Source organism: Molossus molossus, unplaced genomic scaffold (assembly GCF_014108415.1).
Source record: "Molossus molossus isolate mMolMol1 unplaced genomic scaffold, mMolMol1.p scaffold_m16_p_15, whole genome shotgun sequence".
Classification (NCBI taxonomy): domain Eukaryota; kingdom Metazoa; phylum Chordata; class Mammalia; order Chiroptera; family Molossidae; genus Molossus; species Molossus molossus.
Genome location: NW_023425350.1, coordinates 45,259,257 through 45,285,976, shown reverse-complemented (window position 1 = coordinate 45,285,976; position 26,720 = coordinate 45,259,257). Strand labels below are relative to the sequence as shown.

Here is a 26,720-nt window from a genome sequence, read left to right as displayed (position 1 = left end):
GTGGTTTATATGGAAAGCCACTTGTAGGTGTCCCAACTGACAGTCCAGCAGAGGTCCCAGCTGAAAACCAGCTCCAGACACCGTGGAACAGAAATAAACCATTCCTAGAGTTCCATCCTGGTGCCTAATTCACAGAATCTATGACCATAATAAAATGATTGTTTTATGCCAGTAAGGTTTGCAGTGCTTTTTATGTAGCAAAAGATAACCTGAAAGAGGAAGGGTAGGCCAAACATCTTTGGAACTTTTTAAAGTATAGTTTTATAAGCAATAGAGTACCTACCACTTTGGGTAAGTGGAAAACAAATGCAACAAAGTGACCCACCTGGCATGTTGTCGCTGGGCAAAACAATTAACTATAACAACTAATACAAGAATATGACAACCAACCTAAGTCACAACAGTGACAGGTAAAAGAGCCGTGAGATACCACAATTATTATTCATCAATCTCAAACAATAGTCAATGACAATTTCATGCCTTAATGTGAACAGGAATGCTTATTGCATCTGCTATTTATTTCATACCTAGGCACAAACTAACATCATCAACTATAAAAGTGGAATTTTTTTTCTAGGTCTCTCTCCTTAAAACACACACACACACACACACACACACACACACCCTTTAGAGATAATGAAAGACAACACCAGTGTAAATGGTCAAGTTTGCTTGGGTATGCTAAAAAACAATCTAGTAAAAATATCTTTTTTGGTTACCAAAAATTTCCCTAGTCTAAAATACTTATCTTAACGTCATATTTTCAAAACAGAATGAACAAAGGAAAAAACGTTCTTTTAATAAACCACTTGTTATACTCTCTCTTAGAAATAAATATTGTTCATTTTTTATGATTTTTCCTTCCTGTCCTTTTCAATTCATATATGAAAACAGTCTTTATTATTTCAAAATGGAGTTACTATGCCAGATACTATTTTATATCTTTTGTTTTCCTACATCCTTTCAATATTCTTTCAAAACATTATTGAATAGAAAACATTCTTGTGACTATATATAACAAGTATATATATTTGTTATAATTTACTTATTCCTATGTTGAGTAACTACTATTTTGCAATTTTTGCTATTACAAATAACATTATGATGAAAACCTGCATATTGATCTTTGTTAGTAAAATTATTAGGTAAAAGAAAATGAGCATTTCTTGATTAAGTCTAGTTGCTTTCCAGAAAAATGTGGCAAGTTACATGTTACCAGCAGATAAAGGAGTATCTAATTCAGTAAAACATCACCAGCATCATGTTTCTTAAAATCCAATATATGTATTTTAGATATAGTAAGATGTCACAGATATAGAATAAGAGATGTTTTAGCAATTAACTTCTGGTGTTGAATTCGCACTAATATAAGTTAGCTAAAAGTTAAAGCTTTATTTGGTAAATAAAAATTATAAGTAAAATGACTAGTGCCTTAAACAGAATAGATAACCAATAAAATATGTTTTGAAAATTTGAAATAGTAAAAATAAATCAAATGAAAAGAAAAATACCTTTAAAAGTCAGGATACTTGAATTCTAAACCTAGGCTGCCACTGTCTGCAACCCTAGGTAGATTTAAACACCCTTTCCTAACTCATTTTCTTAATCTCTACCATGATAAAACAGTATCTAGCTCTACGTCACAAGGACATCAGAAAAATAGATTAAAAAAAAATAGCACAATGCTTTTAAAATATAATCTCTAAAGTCAAATTGGGTTTAACTCTTGGCTATCTTATTAGCTGTGTGACTATGGGCAATTCATTAATTTGTGTGTTAGTTTTCTCAACTGTAAAATAGGAATAATATTTAAATAACTTTCTCTAAGCACCTGCCTACTCATATTATCCTTTACTATATCATGCCGTTTTCAAACTCTGTAGTTATTTACTTATTATTATTTGTCTCTTCCCACCAGAATATAAACTCCACGAGAAAAGTCTTTTCTGTCACTCTTCGTACACTCAATTCAGACAATATCTGGCAAACGTCTGAATCAACAAATTGATGATGTAAAAGAACAGGCTAGGCATTGAAAAAGTTTACATAAAGGCTACAAAATTTCTTCCTTTAAAAATGGCCCTCTAGATGAGTGTTTCTCAAACATTTTATCATGACCCAGTTAAAAATATACTTTATATCAAGACCTACGAAGCACACATACCCACAGAACTAAAACATTTCCTACAAAATACTATTCTTCCTATGTGTGATGAATTCTGTTATTTTCTATTCCATTTTATATTTCTTTATATTAAAAATAAAATAATTTGTTCAGCAGGTGTGGCTCACTGGTTGAGCATCGACCCATGCACCAAGAGATTGCCGGTTCGATTCCCAGTCAGGGCATTATGTCCAGGTTGTGAGCCCAATCCCCAGAGTGGGGCATACAGGAGGTGGCCAATCGTTCTCTCTCATCGATGTTTCATTCTCTCTTTTCCTCTCTCTAAAAATCAATAAAGAAAAAATATTTTAAAACTAAACTGATTTTGTATCATGTTATTGTGTAAAGACTTGAAATCTAAAAAATGATGTTCAAGGTCAGAGGCTATTAAGTTGATATTTGAAAAGTATTTTAAAAAATATGAATGGAGCCCTGGCCGGTTTGGCTCGGCAGTTAGAGCGTCAGTCTGCAGTCCAGAGAGACCCTGGTTTGGTTCCCACTAAGGGCATGTACCTCGGTTGCAGTTTGTCCCCAGTTGTGCGGGTGGCAACCACTCGATGTGTCCCTTTCACGTCGATGTTTCTCTCTCTCTCTATTTCTTCCTCTCTCTCCCTCCCACTCTATCTGAACAAAAAACAAGAGAATGTCCTTGGGTGAGGATAAAAATATATATATATGAATGGAAAGAAAGAAATAAAATTGTCTTTGTTCATAGATGACATGATTGTCTATGTAGAAATAGAAAATAATACTAAAAAAAACTCTCCTGAAACTAATAAGTAATTATATAGCAAGGTTGTAGGACATAAAATTATTATACAAGACAATTGCATTCCCATATACCAGCAATGAACAAGTGGAATTTGAAATTAAACTACAATATCATTTATAAAAAAATAGTATCATTTATATTAGCACCCCCCCCAAAATTAAATACTTAGGTATAAACCTAACAAAATATGTACAAGATCTATATTAAGAATACTATAAAACTCTGGTAATGAAGTCAAAGAAGAACTAAATAAATGGAGAGATCCCATGTAATGAATAGAAAGACTCAGTATTGTAAAGATATGAGTTCTTTCCAAGTTGATCTATAGATTGCATGCAATCTCAACAAGTTATTTTGTGAATATTGGCAAACTGATTCTAAAGTTTATATGGAGAGGCAAAAGACTAAGAGGGGCAAACACAATACTGAAGAAGAAGAACAATGTTGGAGGACTGATACAATCTGACTTCAAAACTTACCATAAAGCGACAGTAATCAAGAGAGTTTGGCATTGGCAAGAGAACAGACAAAGAAATTAGTGGAACAGAACAGAAAGCCCAGAAATAAACCCCACAAATATAGTCAACTAACCTTTGACAAAGGAGCAACCTAAGACAGTTTTCAACAAATGGTACTGAAACAACTGGTCATCCACATACAAAACTATAAATCTAGATGCAGATCTTTTACCCATCACAAAACTATATCAAAATGGATTGTGGATCTAAATGTAAAACACAAAACTATAAAACTCCTATAAGATAACACACGAGCCTGGCCAGTGTGGCTCAGTGGTTGAGTGTTGACTCGTGCTCTGAGAGGTTGCCAGTTCGATTCCTCGTCAGTGCACATGCCCAGGTTGTGGGCCAAATCCCCAGTGGGAGACATGTAGGAGGAGGCCGATCATTGTTCTTTCTCATCAATGTTTCTATCTCTCTCACCCTTCCTCTCTTTCTAAAAATCAATAAAGAAAAAAACAATGTAAAGATAACACAGGAGAAAACCTAGCTGATTTTGGGTATGGTGATGTCTTTTCAGACACAACTCCAAAGACATGATCAATGAAAGATAAAAGTTGGATTTCATTAAAATTAAAATGTTCTGCTCTGCAAAAGACAATGTAGAATGAGAAGACAAGCCACAAACAGGGAGACCATATTTGCAAAAGACACATCTGACAAAAAAACAACTGTTATCCAAAATACACAATAAACTTTTAAAACTCAACAGTAAGAAAATAACCTGATTTTAAATGGGCCAATGACCTTAACAGACTCATCTTCCAAAGATTTATAGATGGCCAATAAGCATATCAAAAGATGCTCCATGTCACATGTCAGCAGGGAAATCAAAACAATGAGATATCACTACACATCCTTTAGAATGGCCAACATTCGGAACACTGACACCACCAAAAGCTGGCAAGGACATTGAGTAGAACTCTTACTCATTGCTGGTGGGAATGCAAAAATGGCTCAGTCACTTTGGAAGACAGTTTGGCAATTTCTTACAAAAATAAATATACTCTTACCATACAATCCAGCAACTGTGCTACTTAGGGTTTACCCCAAGTTGTTGAAAACTTATGTGTACACAAAACCTGCATGTGGATGACTATAGCAGCTTTCCTAATAATTTCCAAAAATTGGGAGCAACCAAGATGTTCTTTTAGTAGCTGAACAGATAAATAAATCGTGGCACATTTGACAATGAAATATTACTCAGCACTAAAAAGAAATGAGCTATCAAGCCGTGAAAAGACATGGATGAATCACAAATGCATACTGCTAAATGAAAGAAGCTGATAAAAGGCTAGTTACAGGGTGGTTACAATGACAACATTCTGCAAAAGGCAAAATCATGGAAATAGCAAAATTATCAGTTTGTCAGAAGTTGGGGATGAGGAGAGGGATAAATATGGGGAACACAGAGGATTTTCAGAGTAATGAAAATATTCTGTATGATACTATAATGATGGATATATGTCATTATACATTTTTCCAAACTCATAAAATATACAACACCAAGCGTGAACCATAATGTAAACTGTGGACTTTGGGTGATTATAATGTGTTAACATAGGTTCATCAATTGTAAAATATGTGTCATTGTGGTGGACGATATTGTTAGCGGGGATGGGTACAGGGGGTATATGGAAAATCTCTGTACCTTCCCCTCAATTCTGTGAGCCAAAACTGCTCTAAAAAATCTTTTTTTTTTTTTTTTTAAATCACCTGAGGATATTTTTCCATCTATCTTCAGATAGAGTGGGTGGGAGGGAGGGAGGGAGAGAGAGACATCAATGTGAGAGAGTCACATTGACTGGTTGCCACCTGCAAGACCCCGGCCAGGGCCAGGGACCGAATTGCAACAGAAGAATGTGCCCTTGACCGGAATTGAACCTGAGACTCTTTGGTCCATGGGTGGACGCTCTAACCACTGAGCAAAACTGGCCGGGGCTAAAAAAAAAAAAAATCTTAATAAAAAAAAAGGATCATGCAGTTTAATGTATATGTGAGTTTTCTGGTAGGGAAGGATTGTCATAGTTTTCAGATTCATGAAGAGGTTCATGGTCCCTTCATCTAAGAGCTTCTATTACTGTATGTTCATTATTATCTGTGAAGCACTACACAAAAATATGCATAAAAATGTGGTTTAACAAAATGGCAGTATATGATAGGAAAAAGCATTGATTCTGAAGTTTGACGAAGCGGAGGTTCAAATCCTGGATTCATGATTTACTGACTCTGCAACCTTGTTCAGGTTACCTTACCCATCAGCCAAGTTTTCTTATCTGGAACATAGTTTGAAATCTTCTTCATGGGGTTAAGTAAATAAAAATTATGCAAAACATCATTATAGTACCTGGAATATTTGGTAGGTATTCAGTAAATGATATGCATCATTATTATATTCAAATATTTCCAACAAAATCAACTTCTGTGGATATAAATACAATCTTAAACAAAGTACAACTAAATTACAAAATGTAAATTAACAAAAAACAGATTATCTGTGTATGTGTAGAAATTATCTTCCAGGATCTTTTCCTCATAGCTAACACTACTATGTAGAAATAATCACCACATGCTCCTCCAAGTATGACTCTGTAAATTAATAAATGTAACAAATACCCACCATATACAAAATATAGAAAAATAATTTAGCAAACATGTAAATAAATTAGTATCCTCAGCCCCATGACTACAATGAACAACGTAGGATCTTTTTAAACAAATGATGCTCACATCACTTAGCTGCCTGTTGCACAGTGCTGTGGCTGCGCTGGTACTCTGCTTATTCCCTGCCTTCAAAGCTGCATCTCTTCTCGCTTGCTCAAGCAGAACTCTTGCTCTTTCTTTAAGTTCTTCTTGTCGAGATAACATTCGTTGCTTAAAAGCAAAGATTTCAGAATTAGAAGCCTCAAAGAAGAAAAGAAAAAGAGTATGTATTCTATATTTGTAAACTACTCAGTGGTTATACAACCTGTCAAAATAAGTTTATTTCAATCATAGGTATCATTCATGGTCAAGGAAGAGGTGACAAATAGTAAGCCTATTACTTTATTTGCTGTAATACAAAACTTCTTTATAAATTTATTGTATATAACATTTTTGGGTCTCTGTAATCTTTACATTTTAATATAATTATATAAATATATAAAATGTTATATATTTTAATGTAATAATTTTAAACTTTTTTTCTGTAATCTTAAGGAAGGATTTTTCTTAAAGTGTACAAAAATCAATATACTTTAGTATATTCACAAGGTTGCGAACAATAATACTATCTAATTCCAGAACATTTTAATTACCCAAGGTTTTGGGAGGATTAAACATTGTATGTTTTTGCCTCCTTTGTCAAATATTGACTATAAAGGTATAAGTTTATTTCTGGGCTCTCTATTCTGTTTCAATGATCTATATGTCTGTTTTTATGCCAGTACCACACTTTTTGATTACTATGGCATTGTAGTAAATTATTATTGCTATTATTATTATTTAAATCCTCACCTAAGAATATGTTTATTGCCCTGGCCAGTTTGGCTCAGCGGTGAGAGCATCGGCCTGCGGTCCTGAGAGACCCGGGTTCAGTTCCCGCTAAGGGCACGTACTTCAGTTTCAGTTTGTCCCCGGCCCTGGTTGGTCGTGCGGGTGGCAGCCACTCGATGTGTCCCTTCACGTCGATGTTTCTCTCTCTCTCTCCCTTCCTCTCTCTCCCTCCCACTCTATCTGTACAAAAAATGGAAAAATATCCTCGGGTGAGGATAAAAAAAAAAAAAAAAGAATATGTTTATTGATTTTAAGAAGAGAGGAAGGTGGGAGAGAGATAGCGAGAGAGAGATAAATATTGATGTAATAGAGAAACATTAATCGGTTGCCTTCCATAACCCCTGACCAGGGATCGAACTACAACCTAGGTATATGCCCTGACCAGAAATTGAATCCACAACCTTGTGGTGTACAGAAGGATGCTCTAACCAACTGAGCCAGCCAGTCAGGGGTTTGTAGTAAATTCTAATGTACAGTTCTGAATATCTCCTTAGGAAAAATTCCTGAAGGTAGAATCTATGAGATAAACATTTTTAAAAATATTTTTTTTCTCTATTGGTTTTAGGGAAAGAGAGAGAAAGAAACATTGATGAGACAGGACATCAGCTGGCTGCCTCCTGCATGCCCCTCCACACTGGGAATTGGGCCTACAACCTGGGCATGTGCCCTGGCTGGGAATCGAACTGGTGACCTCTTGGTGCAGTGGGTCGATGCTCAAGCAGTGAGCCACACTGGCTGGGCTATGAGATAAATATTTTAAGGAACTTAATGTACACTACTAAATTGCCTTTCAGTAAAGTTATCTGCTTTACATACGAACTATGATTATTCTTAGTGCTATTATGGCTAAAAGAAAAAGAGAGAGATATTGTGACAATAAAGTTTATGTGTATAAACTTTGGAGCAAGTTAAGGCTGGTTTTCAACGTCACATTAGTGCTTATTATGCGATCTTAGGCAACTCTGTAAATCCCCATTTTTCATATATAAAATAGGACTCAATCACTTACTTCACTGGCTGTAAGTTTAAGAGAAATATGTAAGATATATAATGATAATCACATATATGAGCCACTCAAATGTGCAACATTATGACTTTAAGTCTATATAGTCATATTAAATTATCAAATTTCCTCTAATATAATTCCATTAATTATTTGACTTACTATTATTTTGTGAACTACTAAGAACAAACACGGTCAATTAAACTCTAACATACTCTCTATTATAAGTAACATCTTGATTTCAGAGAATTATAAAAAGATGTGTAACTTAAAATTGATGAAATACAGTACAAAAAGAAAAACAGATTTTTAATTGTCCAAAATTGAATTGCTATATACAAAAAATGAAACATATTTTTCCTTAACACCTCTGAAAACTAAAAATTGATGGCATCTTATAATCTCTGTTATACAGGTGGTAGTGAAGATACACTCATTAATGCCTACATATGTATGCGCTTGATATTTTTGGTGGTATGACTGCAATTCCCTGATGTTTAAATTAATAACTACTTCTGTACTGCTTGAGAATGGAAATTAAAACCAGGTTACTGTCCAAAAATCTTTTGTTAGGACCTTCCCATAAAGTCAAGAAAATGCTACTATCAATGAGTATTACTGAGAAGAAAAATCCCACAGACAATTGTGAAAAAATACTGTAATTCAGAGGTTTTCAAATTTCTGGTTTCAGAATCCTTTTATATATGCTTAAATATTATAGAGGATCCCAAAAAGCTTTTGCTTATATAGGTTTCGATTGATATTTGTTATTTAAAAAATTAAAACAAAATTTGAAAATAGTTATTTATTCATTCCTTTAGAAATAACTATAATAAACCCATTATGTGTTATTCTAATAAAATATTCTAAAATACTTAAAAAAGAGATGAATGCCATTATTTTATATTTTTGGAAATCTCTTTAATATATGGCTTAAAAGAAGGCAGGTGGCCTTCTATTATCTACTTCTATATTTGATCTGTCGAGATATCACAAATCATGTAGCCTCCCGAAAACAACACTATATACATATGAGAGAATGAGAGTGAAAAAGGTAAATAATGTTCTAATATTATTGTGAAAATAGTTTTAACTTTATGGGCTCTCTGAAAGAGACTTGGAGCGTCTCAGTGGTCACTGATCATACTTGGAGAACCACTGCTGTAACGTGATGCTTCTGATGGCACAGAGGACAACACTGTGCGGGAAAACAGGAACACCAAAAGCTTTAAATAAAAAGTGATTCAGAAGAGCTGGATTCTAAATTCTAATTCTAAATTTATTATACCATAATTTATTTTGCTTAAAATTTCCTTTTTACATATACATGTTACATGATTTAAAAATTTATATGTTTAACTTTAAAATAACTCAATAGGTATAAAATAAAAATTCTATGTGATAAAAAACATGTATCAGTTTATTGGCATTTTTTTTTCTTTGTGGTACATAAAATAATAATGTATACTATAATCGTGGTATCATAGATTCAAGTAAATACAGTCAATATTGTAAGGTTAAATTTGCACCATTATATGCTCATGAGGAGAAGTTTGATATCACTGGAGTTTTTATCTGCAAGTAATGATGAGACTGAAAATACCAATTACAATGCAACATAAACATCTGAACAAAATGCTTTAAATTATAAATATTTAATTTGTCTTTATACATTTCAGAATCATATTTTTACTAAATAAAATACTTAATATCTTTTATTTATTCTTACAGTAAAATATTGTTTTATAGGTTAATAGTATTTTTATTTGAAAAGTTGACATTTGACCCTGGCAGGGTAGCTCAGTTGGTTAGCGCATCATCCTGATATGTTAAGGTGGTGGGTTTGATCTCTGGTCAGGGCACAAACAAGAAGCAACCAATGAATGTACAAATAAATGAAATAACAAATTGATCTCTCTCTCTAAAATCAATGAACAAACTAAAAGAAAAAAAAAAGCTGACAGCTCTGGCCGATGTGGTTCAGTTGGTTGAGTGCTGCTCCATGCACTGAGAGGTCACCTGTTTTATTCCTGGTCAGGGCACATGCCCAGGTTGGGGGCTCAGTCTTCAATTCCCGGCGAAGAGGAGGGAGGGTGGCGGTGGCGGGGGGGATACAAGAGGGAGCTGATTGCTGTTTCTCTCTCTTATCAATGTTTCTCTCTCTCTCTAAAACCAATAAAAAATATATTTAAAAAAGAAAAGACATCCTAGATCTTTTAATCTTGAAATTGGGATGTATTTTTAGGCTTAAAAATGTATCATAAACTTTAAATGAAGAGCGAGTATATTTCAATTTTTTCATACAGTGAGAATTATACTTCACCTTTAATCATTTGTAACATTTTAAAGCGTTCTATAAATACAAAAAAAAAAAAAACCACCCCAAAAATAGAATAACTATTAACTAAATATATGTATTCATCATTCCAACTCACTTACCTGGACTGTTTTTGCAGAATGATCTGAATGATTTAAAGTGGTTCTGTCAGCATCTGGATCAGACTCTGTCTGTCTCAGGGAAGTACGTTTTTTCTTCGCAAGATCCACATCTCTATTGTATGAGTATCCAAGTTTAGACGTGGGAGATAAACTTGGTTTTTTGTTAGGTGATTCAGGATCTGATCTGCATTCTAAGGGTCTAGAATTCTCTAATTTTTCTTGCTCCAACTTACTACTGACATCTAGAATCTGAAGCTTTTGCTCGCCTGGCATCTCACAAATAAACGGTGGAGACACATCCTTTTTTTTATCACTAACATATAAATCACTCAATTCTAAAGTCTCAGCTTTTGATAGTTTCTTCTTGCCTAACAAAACTTGCGCATGAGTTGAATCTGTATTGTAATACATTCCTGGGTCATCGGATCCTGAAGTCCTTCCAGAGCTTTGCTGGGACTTTTGGGGCTCTGTGTCACTTTTAGTCCTACGACAGTAAGGAGAGGCTATGCTTGGACTAAGATGATCATCAGGAGTCTGATGTTCACTTTCTGATTCTCCAACCCCACTGTCATTTACAAATACAGAGTCGTCCTGTGATAAGAAGTCTCCGGCTGCGCTGGTAGGCTGCTGTAGTTCAGGCTCCTGTTTCAGATCACTGAGCTCTGCATAGAATTTTTCTTGATCAACAGAACTGTTTGTATCTGTTTCATAGTTTCCAACTTTATATGTGCTTTTACTGCTGTTTTCCTCTATCTGAACAACATTTAGTTCTTGGCCACTGAAATGTGCCCTTATTTGATAGAGGTAAGTCATAACAGTCAGTTTGTCAGGAATTGCTAATAAAACCATATCAGAAGGTTCCAATAACCGGGAAATTCCTATGCTGGCAAATCCATCATATGCCTTCAAAGGAAGGAAAAACAAAAGATATATTTAACAGTTTAGATAATCTATACATTTTAAAAACAGCAAAATAACGGATGTTAACTAGACATAATGTGATCATTTCACAATGATTTGAATATTGAATCATGTTGTACACTTGAAACTAATATAATGTTATATGTCAATTAAACCTCAAAAATGTTTTAAAAGTGAATAAAATTGTTACCATAAGAACACAGTGAAATTTTAGTGGATTTTTGTTGTTGTTGGAGGGTACATGACGCTACTGACATTATGCCACAAGAGCAGAACAAAATTGCAAGTCATTTGTTTTTCTTTTACTTTTAGGGTTTTTTTTTTTTGTTTTTTTTTTTCTGTATTGATTTTAGAGAGAGAGGAAGGAAGAGGGAGAGAGATAGAAACACTGATGAGAGAGAACATCGACTGGCTGCCTCCTGCATGCCCCCCACTGGGGATGAAGCCCACAACCTGGACAAGTACCCTGATTGGGAATCGAACTGGCGACCTCTTGGGGCATGAGTCAATGCTGAACCACCAAGCCACACCAGCAGGGCATAATTACAAGTCATTTGTAAAAGAAGGGTAGACACAAGAAAAAAAAATTTTCTTAATAACAAATAAAATGTTCTCTTTCAATAAAGAAAATAAGCAAAAACGAGAGTTAAACAAACAAAAAAACCTCTTAGAATTGATTTTTAAAGATAAGGAATTAAGGTACAAGAAATAATTCACCTGGAGCTGTATCATTCCTATCAACTTCTCTTTTCCAAGGTCACGTAACTGCAGTGATTTGTGAAGAAAAAATATAGCTAGATATCCCCAAAGAACTAACTCCTAGACTTCTTAGTATAAAATACAAGAAAGTGCTATTTAAGCCTAGAAACATTTTTTAAATGCCCAATTGAGATTGACTTTCATAATTAAAAGAGGGACTCAATTTCACTTCATCCATTTTAGAAAGAAGAAAATGTTTTTAGTGCAACTTAGTTGAGAATGTGAGGCTGCATTGTATTACTTTTGTTAGCCTTTAAATGACTGTGGCATATCAGGTTTTTCTAGTTTTGAAGAATCAAAGCTGTTTCTCAATTTACAATTAATTATTAGTATCCTGACCTAAACCTTGAAAACAGCATTGCATTGCTAGGAAGCATTAAAAATTTGGTTGAAGGTTTAGACATACTCTTAGAAAAAGTAGATCCTGTAATTATATTCTAACTTTGGGATATAAAATGTCTAGTCTTTGTAACAATCTAGACGTAAGATCATAACTCAAAGTTTTTCTTAAAAAAATAAAAAGCTAGAAATCATGTAACAATTCAGAAGAAAGCAGTCTTTTGCACCTACATGTTAAAGTGCATTACATTATCTTTGAATTTAATCCTTGTCTTTCTTGTATTCTTCTGGTAGTTTAAAAAAATGTTGTGGAATAAGTTAGACAAAAAATGAAAAGTAAATTGCAATATTAAAATCTTTTTGATTTTCATACTATATTTCATAATATAGGTACCTCAAACTATTTACTTGAGAGAATGGCTCAGTTGGTGTGCATGTTTAGGCCTGTTTGTTATTTTACATGTTTTAGGAAAATTAAAGTAATTTTCCCCCTCAAGTGTCTTGACAACTTGATTGACAGACATCAATTGCAGACCATCAGGAAAAGCACCACAGGCAGTATTCTAAACATTTCCCAATTATCTAAAACACGGACATATTGGTTAAGATCAGATGTCACAGGTAAATACCTTTTTTATTCAGCACTTTTTACAGACCTGGGAAAATGATTAGCTTCCTTGTGGGGAATCTCCTGCTGGTGTTCTGCTTCATGTAGCAATTCATTTTATGCACACTAATTGCACTAAAAAAACATTTAAAAACAAACCAGGTTTCTTATAAGCGAGGTCAAGACTTTTAAAGGAATTTTCCCATAGGTTAACCTCTTCTGCTATGGTCAATCACCTCCTATCTTTTTAGCTGTTAGCGTGTGGAGGAAAAACAGGTATTTGAAAGAAAATTGTCTTATCCACTCCTAGATGTTATTTAATTGTTAAGGAGGAGTCACTGCCAGTTATGCTATACATCTACATGGAACTTAAGACATAGGCATTGTTTCTTGTGCAGCTTTAAGTTCAATCAAGGGCAGTTGGGGTTATCAGGAAGAACTGTGTAAAGCAGGAAATAAATCTACAGGTAGCAACTGATACTAAATGTAGATTTCAGGTAAGAAGTTGCAAAGTAATAAAAAGAAAAGACTGTATAACAACAATTACTTGAACTGTGCAATAGGATCATCTAAATTAAAATCTTTTAAAAAATCCATGATCATTGCCCTGGGAGAGCTAACTGAGAAAAAATTTTAATGGGATATTCTCCTCTATGTAGTAATATGTAAATCCAAGGTATGCTCATCACTATTAAGTTCTGGAAAAAATAATGTAAAGAAGTGTGACTTAAGCCTTAAGAGATTCCCCATACTCTTTAAAAATACATAGCTAGTTAAAATCAACAATGTTTCCTTTTTGAAATTTCAAACAGTAACCTGAAAGCTTTACTTAATAAAAATAGTAATGATTTATTTTATAATGATTTTATTTGCACTTAAATTAGCTTAGTATTTTATCCAAATGCAAAAATATTCAGGTAAAAAACTGTCATATCTAAAGATATAATTCAATTGATGAAAATCAAGGCATTTCATCTGAATAGACATAAGCTCTCTAAAATTATACAAGAAATACTTAATGAGAATGACTTACTTTGCAGCATGCCCACCATAAAGGTGATTTCTATAAAGAAAATTATATTGACTTTTTAAGATTATCCTTTTTTGGTAGCATATTTCAATTAAAAAACAAACAGTTTTAAAATGTATTTCCATATGGCCAGCATCACGTATTTTCTAATTTTGGGTTTTAGAGAGCGATAAAAGTAAAAAATTATTTTGATTTAAATTCTTGTTTGTTAATTGAACTTCTATCAAGTCCCCTTTATAGACTTTTTTTTATTACTGGTGGTTTTAATCTAGTTTTTAGAAGATTAAAAATTTTAGTCTAGACCAGAGGTTATTAATCACTTTATTCCATGAATTCTTTTGGCAATGAACTCCTTCTCAGAATAATGTTTTACATGTATAAAATACATAGGATTACAAAAGAAACAGATTATATTCAAAAATAGAACTATGGAAATATTAGCAAAACTCAATTTGAGAAAGAGTAATATATGTGCTTTTTATGAATGCATTAACTACTATAATTTTGAATAAGTGATGAACTTAAAAGGTATTCTGTACATATTTACAACTATAAAGTAACATGAAAATATCTGAGATTATAAAGGTGACAAAGTCTCAGTCATGGGTGATCCTACAGTAGTTTGTTGCCTAAATTTATAAGGGAAGAAAATGCTAATTTCAGTTAAAGAATTGAGAAAAAAAAATATTTTTTTCCCTAGCCATATTTAAGGACATCCTGAATTCTATCCATAGCACTTAGGGTGAGACAACTGTTCTAAGACAATACATTTCAATAACTTGGTAGTCGAAGAATTCAATTAACCACAACCCCTTCCCCCCAAACAACAACATTGAGTACTACTGTGTATTGAATTAGGTGCTCCTCTCTTTTTTCACGTCAGGGTGCACATAGAAAATTGTAATACTGTCCTGCATATTGGGGTAAGTAGTTAAGTCAGCCTGCTGCCATAATCAGTGGGCCCTGGGAGGCTCTAGCAACTCAGCCCTAGCACAGCTACCTTGAAAGCTAAAAGAATTGATATCCCATAACACCAATTGGGGAGCTCTGACCTCAGTATATTAATTAATCATGTGGGGAAAAAAACTGTGCAGTTTACCAGAAAATAAAAAACAAAACAAAACAATGTTCGTATCTTTTTGCTTCTAGGAACACTGGCATTCTTTCTTGGCTTTAGGTTCCTGCCCCTATCCTTTCCCAAAAGATTTTTCTAAACTCATAATAGTTTATGGCATAACCCCTTTGGGTGTACTTTTTAAAAGCTAATTTCTGAATACAAGAAATATGCTTGAACAAATATTTAACAGTTAATGAAGTTCATACACATAGTATAATCTGATGTCAGACTGGCACGTGTGATCGTTAAACTAGAGCATGCATCCTGTTTGAACTGCAGGAAGCGAATACCTTCTGTGACAGCAGTTATGACCTCACAAAACAACCTCACTTTCCCCAAATTAATAAAAGTCTACACAGAAGCCAAAATTGAAACTGTATTTTTTTTCCTAGGCAATTCTTACCTTTTTGTTGTTCTCTTTAATATCTTGAGGATTCAGAGACTTGTAGTCACTAAGAGAAAAAAAGGGCACAGTAGGGTATATACAGTATTTGATAAAACAGCTTCTTTTAAAACAAACTGAATCTAAAAATTTGACACTCAATAATACCAAAGAGCCCTGGCCAGTTTGGCTCAGCGGTTAGAGCATCGGCCTGCGGTACAGAGAGACCCGGGTTCGGTTCCCGCTAAGGGCACGTACCTCGGTTGCAGTTTGTCCCAGGCCCTGGTTGGTCGTGCGGGTGGCAGCCACTCGATGTGTCCCTTCACGTCGATGTTTCTCTCTCTCTCTCCCTTCCTCTCTCTCCCTCCCACTCTATCTGTACAAAAAATGGAAAAATGTCCTCGGGTGAGGATAAAAAAAAAATAATAATACCAAAGAGTAACTAGCAATTTCACAGAAATTCAATCAACAAAACAAATAGTGTGGAAAATTAACAAAATAAATAAATTAATAAAAACAGTGATTACATGTTTCATTGCTTGAAGCTTTCCATCTAAAAGAGAAGTTAAGGCAGGGGACCAGAGACTAGTCTTGACAACCAAATTCACCATGAGGTAACCTCTTGTTGTCAATATACAAAGAGCTACAGGCTTATTTGTGTCATTTAATTTTAACACTAATCTAATTTTCATAATAATTTGAAGTCAGTTCTTTATATGAGATAAGGAAGAAAAATAATTTTTAAAAAAAGAAAGGACTTCTTAGGTATCAAGAAGGAAGAACTTTTCTTTCTGGCATGCATTTCTTTCAAAAAGAAGCGGTGTGGGTAATAAAAAATATGAAGTCAAGTATTTTAGGACATGTGTTAAAAATTATTTTTTAAAAAGCTGTCTTTTATTAAAAAATATTTATAGGACATTGAAAATTTTTACTTACATCAAATCTGGTCTAAAGTGGTGTAATATTGCACAAAAGGATAAACCATTTCTCCACGATGTAGTAAAATTGGTGATTTTCACTCCCCGATAGTTTTTTGTAACTTCTTTGCACCATACAAGCAAAGACTGACTAGCATTTGGCTTTCGCCCCAAAACAGGACTTGGTATAGGACTTGGCTAGAAAAAAGGAAAAGAGAAAAACATTAAAATAACCTAATAGAAGATGAAAATTAACATTAATTAACCTTTCTAGATCATTTGAATGCTTTGATGTCAGTTTAGGTCCTTCAAAACTGTCAATTCAAGACAACTGTAACTGTCAAGAAAAGACATGAAATTGTAAGTTATTATCCTCAGTTTTAGCCTGTGGCATTAGCTTGACAAAGAAAGACAAGTATCATATGATCTCACTTAATTTGTGGAATATAATGAACATAACAGTCTGAGGAATGGGGTAGTCCCAGAGACGTGGAAGTGGGGTACAGAGACAATCCCCAGAACTTTTACACATGTATGCATGAACAATGGACATGGACAACAAAGCTGGGGACAGGGCAGGGAGGGAGGGAGGGAGAGGGGGGAATCAGTGGGGAAAAAAAGGAGAAACATCTGTAACAAAAATAAATTAATTAATTAATAAAAAAAGATGTAGATATGCAAGATTTTAATTTATACATAAGAAAAGGCTATATTGGTGGAATCATTGTATTAAAGTATTTCAATATTTCAGGCTAAAATATCTGTGTAACACACACCCTAAAAAAAATTTGCCAACACGCAATCATGTACAAATAGCTCCTTTTTTGGTCCAGATTAAAGAATAATGTATTTGGAAGTCTAACTGTAGCACAAACTGTTAGTAGAGATCAAAATATAAACATAAGCAATTTAGATAGTCCAATTATAATCATAATCAAACATACTTCTTACATACATTTAAAGACGGCAAAACAAATTTCGAGTTATTAGCAACAGTCAGGTGTTGGCTGCAATAGCACAAAACAGTATGTAACTTGGATTTGCTCAAAATAGCTTCTAATTATCATTTATAGCTACTTTTAAATATTAAGTCACTTAGTAGTACAGTACATGTTTGTGTATATTTAAAATCTGAAGCATATACTTGGCTTTTCTTTGTTCGTATACTTAAAACAACAATGATGACAACAAAACTAAAACTACAAAATAATATTTTTACCCTAAACTTTTATTATTCTTAAAACACATTTTGTGATGGTAACTTTAGAGGCTGATACAATTGAAAACTTAAAAAGAGAACTACTAAATGTTTCTGGACTTTAAATTTTGCTATCAGTTAAAAGTGTTGGCTGCAGACATAAAATAGAGGCCCTCTAAAATAAGGCAGAAGAATAACTATTTATCCCTAATATCATTTAAGTTTAACAAGCAAGCTATTCTTGCCACACAGCTTATTTAAGAAAGACCAATGATGCCCCCACTTGACATAGCATGTTAGTGCTAAACAATTAAAATCATCAATCCCACATAATCATAATTTATGCATTCACTCCTCCAGTGGGAAGACTACTAAAAAACACCAAGGATGTAATTTCTTACTTTTTATTAACTGTCAGATGGACAAAGTATGTAAAAAACCATGAATCCAGCAAAGTGTTGTTCATTAAATGATCTATACAAACTCAATGCTGAAAAATTTACAGGTCATAAAAGTCAACAAATTTTGTTATCTACTCAATATGAATAAATAGGTACAAATGGAATTCCCAATATAGTAAAATATTTACTTTAGAATAAATGTTAGCTCTCTTAACTAAAAATATAACATGTGTAAAAATGAACTATTAAATCTTTTCACCTAATGGTGACTTTTCATTGTAACTTTCAAATTCCTCTAGTCATTTAACTTGGAAGTAGAATGGTGAGTAGTCTATGAATGAGCGAGGGGATCAATAAACTGGCCACAGACATATTTTTTCTTAGACTTTATATTATTTAATGAATTGTTTTTATTGTAATACTTTTGTGATCCAGCAAACCCTCTTCTGGATATATACCCCAAAAGTCTGATAACCCTAATTCATAAACAAATATGTACCCCTATGTTCATTGCAGCATTATTTATAATAGCCAAGACATAGAAACAGTCTAACTGTCCATCTAGAGATGATTCAATAAAATGTAGACTACTTAGCCATAAAACATTTGAAATATTGTTAGTATGGAGATATTGAATTATAATGTTGTACACCTGAAATTTATATAATGCTACTAACCAATGTTACATCAATACATTTAATTTTTAAAAAAAATATTTTTCTGAATGAAAGTATATTATTAAGCATTGATTCATTCCAAGTATGGGTAGCATGTACATGGGCCAGGTAATCTGCAACTATCATCACACTGATTCATGCTAATCACCAGTAACATGTACATGGGTAATGTACAAATGTCATCATCATATTAAAATCTAGAGTGGCTTTCTGTACTTAAAAATTAAGGAACATACACCATGTCATTATAATTATGAATACATCCTTGTTTCTAAGGAAGCTCAATATGAAAAGGCTAGAAGAACTAAACTTTGGATTTATCCTAATACAAAATCCTTGTAATAAAAATCTCACAGAATGCTTACTGCAGTGATATAAAAAAGAAGTCATATGTATTGAAGAAACTTGAATGAAACCACAAGCCCTATAAATGGTCAGGTTGGTTGCAGAGAAAGAAAATTGAAGTACAGCCATTATTCAATGAAATCATCCACTTAGGAACTACTGACCTTTCATCTAATAATTTTGCAGAGGGTCACAAAGAAATAAGCACTTAAGTCATTTAAAAACCTTGTTATTGTTGACTCCTGATTTTGTAGTATATGTGGCAGGTTCCTCGACTTCTCTGTCTCAATTCCCTGATCTATACAATGGGGATTTTATAAAGGTACTTATAGTGTTGTAGTAACAAGATCTGCTTCTCCCTCCTCCTGTCCATGATGCTCTTACCACACTCTCCTTTAAACACTTTGAACCATACTGAGCTCTTTGCTATTCCTTGTATACCCAAGACATGGTTCCAACTTACTATGTTTGCACAGATTGTCCCATTTGCCTAGATGCTCTCCTTTCAGGTATTTGCATGGTTAACTCCAATGCAACCATCTCAATTAGGCCTATTCTGACCACCCTGTTTAATAATCAGCCCATTTCCATTGCCTGACTCCCCTTACTATACTCTGTGTTTTTCCATAGTACTTATTACCTTCTTGTGGTCCATATACTTTACTTTAGTTATTACCAACATATGCTTACTGTTAATGCTTATTACCTGTCCATCCTCATAAATAAAAGGGCTATGACGGTAGTGATTTTAGGGTTTTTTTGTTTATTATCTGATCCCAAGTGTCAGAACAGTTCCTGGCACATAGTAGGCACTCAGTAAATACTGCTAAATGAATAAATTCATGCAAAAACAGCACAATGTATGGCACATAGTGATTACTCAGTAAATGTTAACTGCAATTATTATTACTGCCACCAATGCATTATCAGCACTTGAATTCCAATTTTTGAGGGTCTTTTGAAAACTTTAAAGGCCATAAATGTCTTCAAGACAGTGAAAAAATTTGCAAACAAAGCTTTAACTATAACATAATCTTGATACTCTATGTACAAAATTGGGCACTTGAAATTCTCGGCAATGCAACTATTTATAGGTTTGGTGAAAAGTTCTGAATGACTTGGCAATTTACTGCTTTCCAAAGAAAGAAAGACACCAAAAATTGGCCATTAAGTGTAGAACCAAATTTTCAAATGTTGGAAAAACTCTTTAAAACTTATTTTTTATATTTCTGCAATGACTAAATGTATGAGAAGGCACCTCTATTTAACATATTGGGAAAGTAAAGCACAGATATTACAGATGTTCTTTTTATACACTGAGAGAGAAGAAATTTATGAAACCTACTCTAATTATAACTTTATGATTAGAATGATCAGTCTGCTTAATTAGATAATCCTACCAGATCTCTCTCAATCAAGCCACTTAGTAGATAAAATTTCACTGATCTGAACTGTGAACTGAGAACTAGTTAGATGTCAATCATGATCATAGAGCCAGTATGAAGTGGTGACAGTAGAGAAGAAATGGGACTTGAGACCACTGTTTCACTTAACAGTTCTATGTTCTGATATAGATCATTTTAATATATTATTTCTGTTAACATAGCATATTACACAGTAAAGAAAGTAAGGCCACCTAGTTATTCTTACTGACAATAATAACAGGATCTTTTTCAGGAAACCTAGTCAAATAACTTGTTAAAAATTTCCTAAATTTTAATACTTGCAAGAAATTTCAATTCCATTTATTCTGCTCTACCTCTCTGACTAGAGTTGTGTGCTCTCTCTCTCTCTCTCTCTCTGTCTCTGAGAGAGAGCAAGAAACACTGATGTGAGAATCTATGTGAGAGAGAAACACTGATTGATTGCCTCCCATACACATCCTGACAGGGGATTGAACCTACAACCTAGGTACATGCCCTGACCAGGAATTAAACCTTTTGGTATATTGAATGATGCTCCAACCAACAGTCATCTGGCCAGAGCAGGTGCTTTCTCTTTTGCTGTCTCCTGTTCTTCCACTAATACAAGCACATATTCCTCTAGGTACTGCTGTAAATAGTTTTCTCTCTCCACACTTTGAGCTGATTCACTCCCAGGATTTCAACTATCACTTCCATGCAGATGATTCCCAAATACACATTTATAGTTCAAACTATCTCAAGTTGACATTTCCAGCTGGCTGTTCTTCCTGCCATATAAAATTCAAACTCAATATGTTCAAAACCATAATTATAATCTTTCCTTACAACCTGCTTCAATTTCATTATGTTTGCAAATGATACTGCTATTGTTCCAATTGTCTAGACTTTTAGTCTCAGAATTAGCTTTGAACTCCTTCACCTATCATCTCTTTCTTCCTAGTTAATTCATGGGCAATGTTGGTCCTATTGTTGAAATGTTTTGATAACCTAACTTCTTTTGCCTAAGCTACTGCAAAATCTTTTTGATAGGTTTCCTTCAACCAAACTCTCCCTTATCTGACCCATTGTCATAGCAACAATCTTTTTAAAACACAGGTAACAGTCTCTAATGGATCTCAATAACATACAAAATGATGTCAAAATACTTTCGAGCATTGAATCCCAAATCTTTTACATGACTAATCTCAAAGATGATTCACCATTTTCCAAAATCACTGTTTTCCTGCCTTGCAACCAACTCCCCAACTTTCAATTTATGAACATATAGATCAGTGGTTCTCAATCTTCCTAATGCCTCAACCCTTTAATACAGTTCCTCATGTTGTACGTGGGCGTATCTGCATGTGGGTGGACCTTCCTGGAGATGAATAGAGGAGTGGTGTCTCGGTTCCTAAGACCATCAGAAATATGTGTTTTCCAATGGTCTTAGGCGACTCCTATGAAAGGGTCATTCAACCCCCAACAGGGTCGCGACCAACAGGTTGAGAACTGTTGATATAGATTGTCAACTCACTTAGAATGTCTTCTGTCCCAAGTACACTGCTACAATTCCACTCTACTATCAAGATTAAATTCAATTTTCATCTCCCATATGAAATCTCTTCCCAACTCCCAGTCAGTAGAAGCCCTTTACAACGCAAGAGACTCTCTGTGTCTCTTATGATATTTTTACTACAGTATGTTGTTTTTCCCTCTACAAAATAAATTAGAATCTATACCAGGTGTTTCTACTCCAGAGCCTGTGTTCTTAACACAACACTTCACATTTCAAGATAATTTACTTTCAGGAACTTAGTAGAAATTAAGTTTCTTGAGTCTAGTAAATTGCCTCAGTCAAGTTCTTATCTTTTTTCAGAGCTTAGATCACTGCCCAGTGTATGTTAAATGAATTCAAAACAGGAAATGGGTCTACACAATTTAAACCCTAGAAGTATTCTGTTAATAAAATCCTTTGTCCATTCTTTTGAATTTCAGATTATTGGTTAGAACTAGAACTTGAACTAATTAAGTCCAGAGCAATGAGGTTATACATTACCACTGTTTCAGTTGTAGGACATTGTGATCTCCCCACTGCTGATCAGGGGGCTGTCCAATTATCCCAAACTATTGCAAGTGGTTGAGGGAATTTTAGATAAATCTTAACATTTGGTGAGCCCAAAAGTAACAGCAGAGGTGAGAACAAGAACACTTATATATAGTGTCCTTATTCTTTTCCAAAGTGCTTTTATTGGAGTAGCTTCATTTTATTCTCATAGTAAAATTGAAAGTTAGGCTTTGTTATTTGACTAGTAGACAAACAGAAAGATTGTGCTGTAATTAAAATAATATTGGGAGGGTCCGGGCTGCTGTGGCTCAGTGGGTTACAGCATTGTCCCATGCACCAAAGGGTCACAGGTGCAAGGGTCACCTGGTATAGATTCTAATTTATTTTGTAGAGGGAAAAACAACTTAGTCAGGGCACATACCCAGGTTGTGGGTTCAATCCTTGGGGTGTGTATGAAAGGTAACTGATAGATGTCTCTCTTACATTGACGTTTCTCTCTATCGCTTCTCCTCTCCCTTCCTCTCTTTCTCTAGAATCAATTAAAAACATATACTCGGGTGAGGATTAAAGGAAAAAAACAAAACAAATGAAATAAAGCTTTAAAAAATAACAATAATACTGGGAGGAACTTCTGCATACATTAAAATAGGACTACCTTCTGAACACAATTTTTAAAAAGCTAAACAAGGCCATTCTGTTTGCCTTCTCCTTCCCCCATAGGTGGAACTGAGTGAGATGGAGTTGAGTACTTCCCTTTCCCAGGTCTGTTAGGCTCTGATAATATCCAGCAGGAGAGAAAAATGGTAGCGGATTGAATGGAAGCTACACAGATGGTCTCCCAGGACCAAACTGGAATTACAACTAAAATAAAGACAAATCATCAGGAAAGACCAACTGAAAAACAACTGGAGAGAACCCTTATAACCAAAGATGGAAAGAGAACAAAAAATTGAGCCTAGTAGGAAGGGTGGAGGTACAAGGGGGCAGGCTGAGAGCCCATGGACAGCAGCTGAGGGCTGTTTTAACTGTGAGCAGTCAGTTCCCTGAAGGGCCAGAGCACTAAATTAGCTACAGCCACTCACCTTGGATTCCCTCAGAGGGAGGGCAAACTGGACTGAAACTGTGTGAAGACAGTCTGAGGCTCCTGGCTCAGGAGAGATCTGGAAAGGACACTGAGAGTTTTATGCTGAATCGTTCCTTCATAGGACAACAGCCATATTACTCAAAGAGCCCCTTCCTAGAGCCCTGGGGAAAGCAACAGCCCCTCCCTCAGGAATTTAAAACCACCAGGCCAGGACAGAAATGCAAATTGAGGCTCATTAACAAATAGAGTCAGCCAGCAAGCAAATACCCCCACACAATGGAAATCCTCTTAAACTTGAGGGATTTTACATTTCGCTGAGGGCTAAATCCCCATCCATCAAGTAACTGAGACTAATAGCCTGCTGAGGCAAAAGCTAGAGGATAACAGAACCTTTGATTGGTCTGCAAATCTACCCGGGAAAGTAAGACTTGACAAGGGTGTTTAACTTGGGACCTCCCACACTCATCCAAACACAGTAGAGAGAGCCACAACGAGAGGAGCACCAACACCCACAGGGAAAATTTGCTGAGATAGCAAAAATGGTGAAACAAAGAAACAAATGCTAACTGAAAGAGAAGGCAATTCTACAGAAGAAGAGATAAATGAAATGCAATTAAGTAAATTATGACAGGTAGAGTTCAGAGTAATGATAATGAAGAAGCTCAACAGCATGAATAAAGATATAAAACAGTGAAAATCAACCAATTGAAAATAAAAAACCACCAAGCAAAAATGAAGAATGACATAGCAGAAATAAAGAACACATTGGGTATTGGCCAGTTTGGCTTAGTAGTTAGAATGCCGGTTTGTGGACCAATGAGTAGCGGATTCAATTCTGGTCAAGGACACGCTGCAGTTTGTCCCTGGCCCTGGTTGGGTCGTATGGGAGTCTACCAGTCGATGTGTCCCTATCACATGGATGTTTCTCTTTGTCTCCCTCTCCCTCCCTCCTTCCCACTCTATCTAATGATAGACAGAAAAATATCCTTGAGTGAAGAATTAAAAAGAAAAAAAAGAACATATTGGAAAGAATAACCCGCAGAGTAGAGGAAGCTGAGGACTGGATCAGTGAATTAGAAGATAGGGTAGAAAAAAAGTCACCGAATCAGAAAACCAAAAAGAAAAGACAATTAAAAAACAGAAATACAGCTTAAGAGAACTGTGAGATAACATTATAAGAGTTCCAGAAGAAGAAGAAAATGAGCAAGGGTTAAAGAATATATTTGAAGAAATAGTGATAGAAAACTTCCCTAACTTGGTGAAGGAAAAAGGCATACAAGTTCAAGAAACACAGAGAGCACCAAGTAAGCAGAACCCAAATAGACCCACAACAACACACATAATAATTAACATGCCAAAAATTAAAGACAAAGAGAGAATCCTAAAGGCTGAAAGAGATAAGCAACAGGTTACCTACAAAGGAACCTCAATAAGGTTATGAATTGACTTCTCAACAGAAATACTATAGGCCAGAAGGAAATGGCATGAAGTGATCAAGGTCATGAAAAACAAGGATCTGAACCCAAGACTACTCTATCCAGCAAGAATATCATTCAAAATAGAAGGTGAAATATAGAGCTTCCCAGACAAAAAAAAAAAAAGCCTGAGGGAATATATTAGCACTAAACCAGCACTGCAAGAAATGTTAAAAGGACTGCTGTAATAAGCAGAAGAAATAGGAAGAGAAATATAATAAACAAAAATGACAATAAATAAGTACATATCAATATTAACCTTAGATTTAAATGGATTAAACACTCTGATCAAAAAAACCCCCAAAAAACAGAGTAGCTGAATGGATAAGAAAGCATGATGCATTATATACTGTTTATAAGAGACCCACCTCACAACAAAAGACCCATACAGGTTGAAAGTGAAGAGATGGAACAAAAATCGTTCAAGAAAACTGAAAGGAAAGAAAAACCTGGGGTAGCAATACTCATATCCAATAAAACAGACTTCAAAATGAAGGCTATAACTAGATACAAAGAAGGCTATTACATAATTTTGAAAGGATTTATCCAACAGGAGGATATAACCTTGGTAAACATATATGCACCCAATATAGGAGCACCAAAATACATTTAAAATCTTCCGGAGGACTTCAAAAAAGAACTCAACACCAATACAATCATAACAGGGGACTTCAACACCCTGCTGACTGCTGACATCACTTGATAGATCCTCTAGACAAAAAAATTAACAAGGAAACAGACACTCTAAATGATGCATTAGATCAAATAGATTTAATAGATATTTACAGAGAATTACACCCCAAAACTGCAGAATCCACATTCTTTTCAAGTGCATATGGGACATTCTCAAAGATAGACCAAATGTTAGGACACAAACTAAGTCTCTACAAATTCAAGAAGACTCAAATCATATCAGCACCTTCTCAGATCACAATGACATGAAACTAAAAATCAATTACAACAAAAACATGCAAAAATATTCAAACGCATGGAGGCTAAATAGCAAGTTATTAAACAACAAATGGGTTACCAAGGTGATTAAGGAAGACATTAAAAACTTCCTGGAAACCAATGAAAATGAACACATAACAACACAAAATCTATAGGACGCAGCAAAAGCAGTCATGAGAGGGAAGTTCATAGCACTACAGGCCTACCTCAAGAAACAGGAAAATTTAAACTTAAAGAACTAGAAAGTAAACAAAAAGAAAAACCCAGAGTAAGTAGAAGGAAAGAAATACTAAAGGTCAGAGTAGAAATAAACAACATAGAAACTAACAAAACAAAAACAAACAATTCAAAAGATCAATGAAACAAAGAGCTGTTTCTTTGCTCTTTAAACAAAACTGATGGACCTTTAGCTAGACTCACCAAGAAACAAAGAGAGTGGACCCAAATAAGCAAAATCAGAAATGAAAGGGGAGAAGTAACAACTGACACTACAGAAATACAAAGGATCATTAACAAATACTATGAACAATTATACACCTAAAAATTGGACAATCTAAGCAAAATGGACAAATTTCCAGAAACACACAGTCTCCCAAAACTGAACCTGGAATAGACAGAA

General features: G+C 34.5%; 1 protein-coding gene across 7 annotated transcripts in view; it reads right to left on the bottom strand.

The window, feature by feature from the left end:
- EHBP1 (EH domain binding protein 1) overlaps window positions 1-26,720 on the bottom strand; it is a 602,469-nt gene that overhangs the window by 85,848 nt on the left and 489,901 nt on the right. For all 7 annotated transcript variants that reach the window (XM_036263545.1, XM_036263548.1, XM_036263550.1 and 4 more), the window contains 4 exons: window positions 16,522-16,700; window positions 15,607-15,655; window positions 10,431-11,333; window positions 6,185-6,328 (listed from right to left, as the gene is read on the bottom strand). In XM_036263545.1, the coding sequence (XP_036119438.1) occupies window positions 6,185-6,328; window positions 10,431-11,333; window positions 15,607-15,655; window positions 16,522-16,700 (1,275 nt within the window). The remainder of the gene's footprint in view (window positions 1-6,184; window positions 6,329-10,430; window positions 11,334-15,606; window positions 15,656-16,521; window positions 16,701-26,720) is intronic.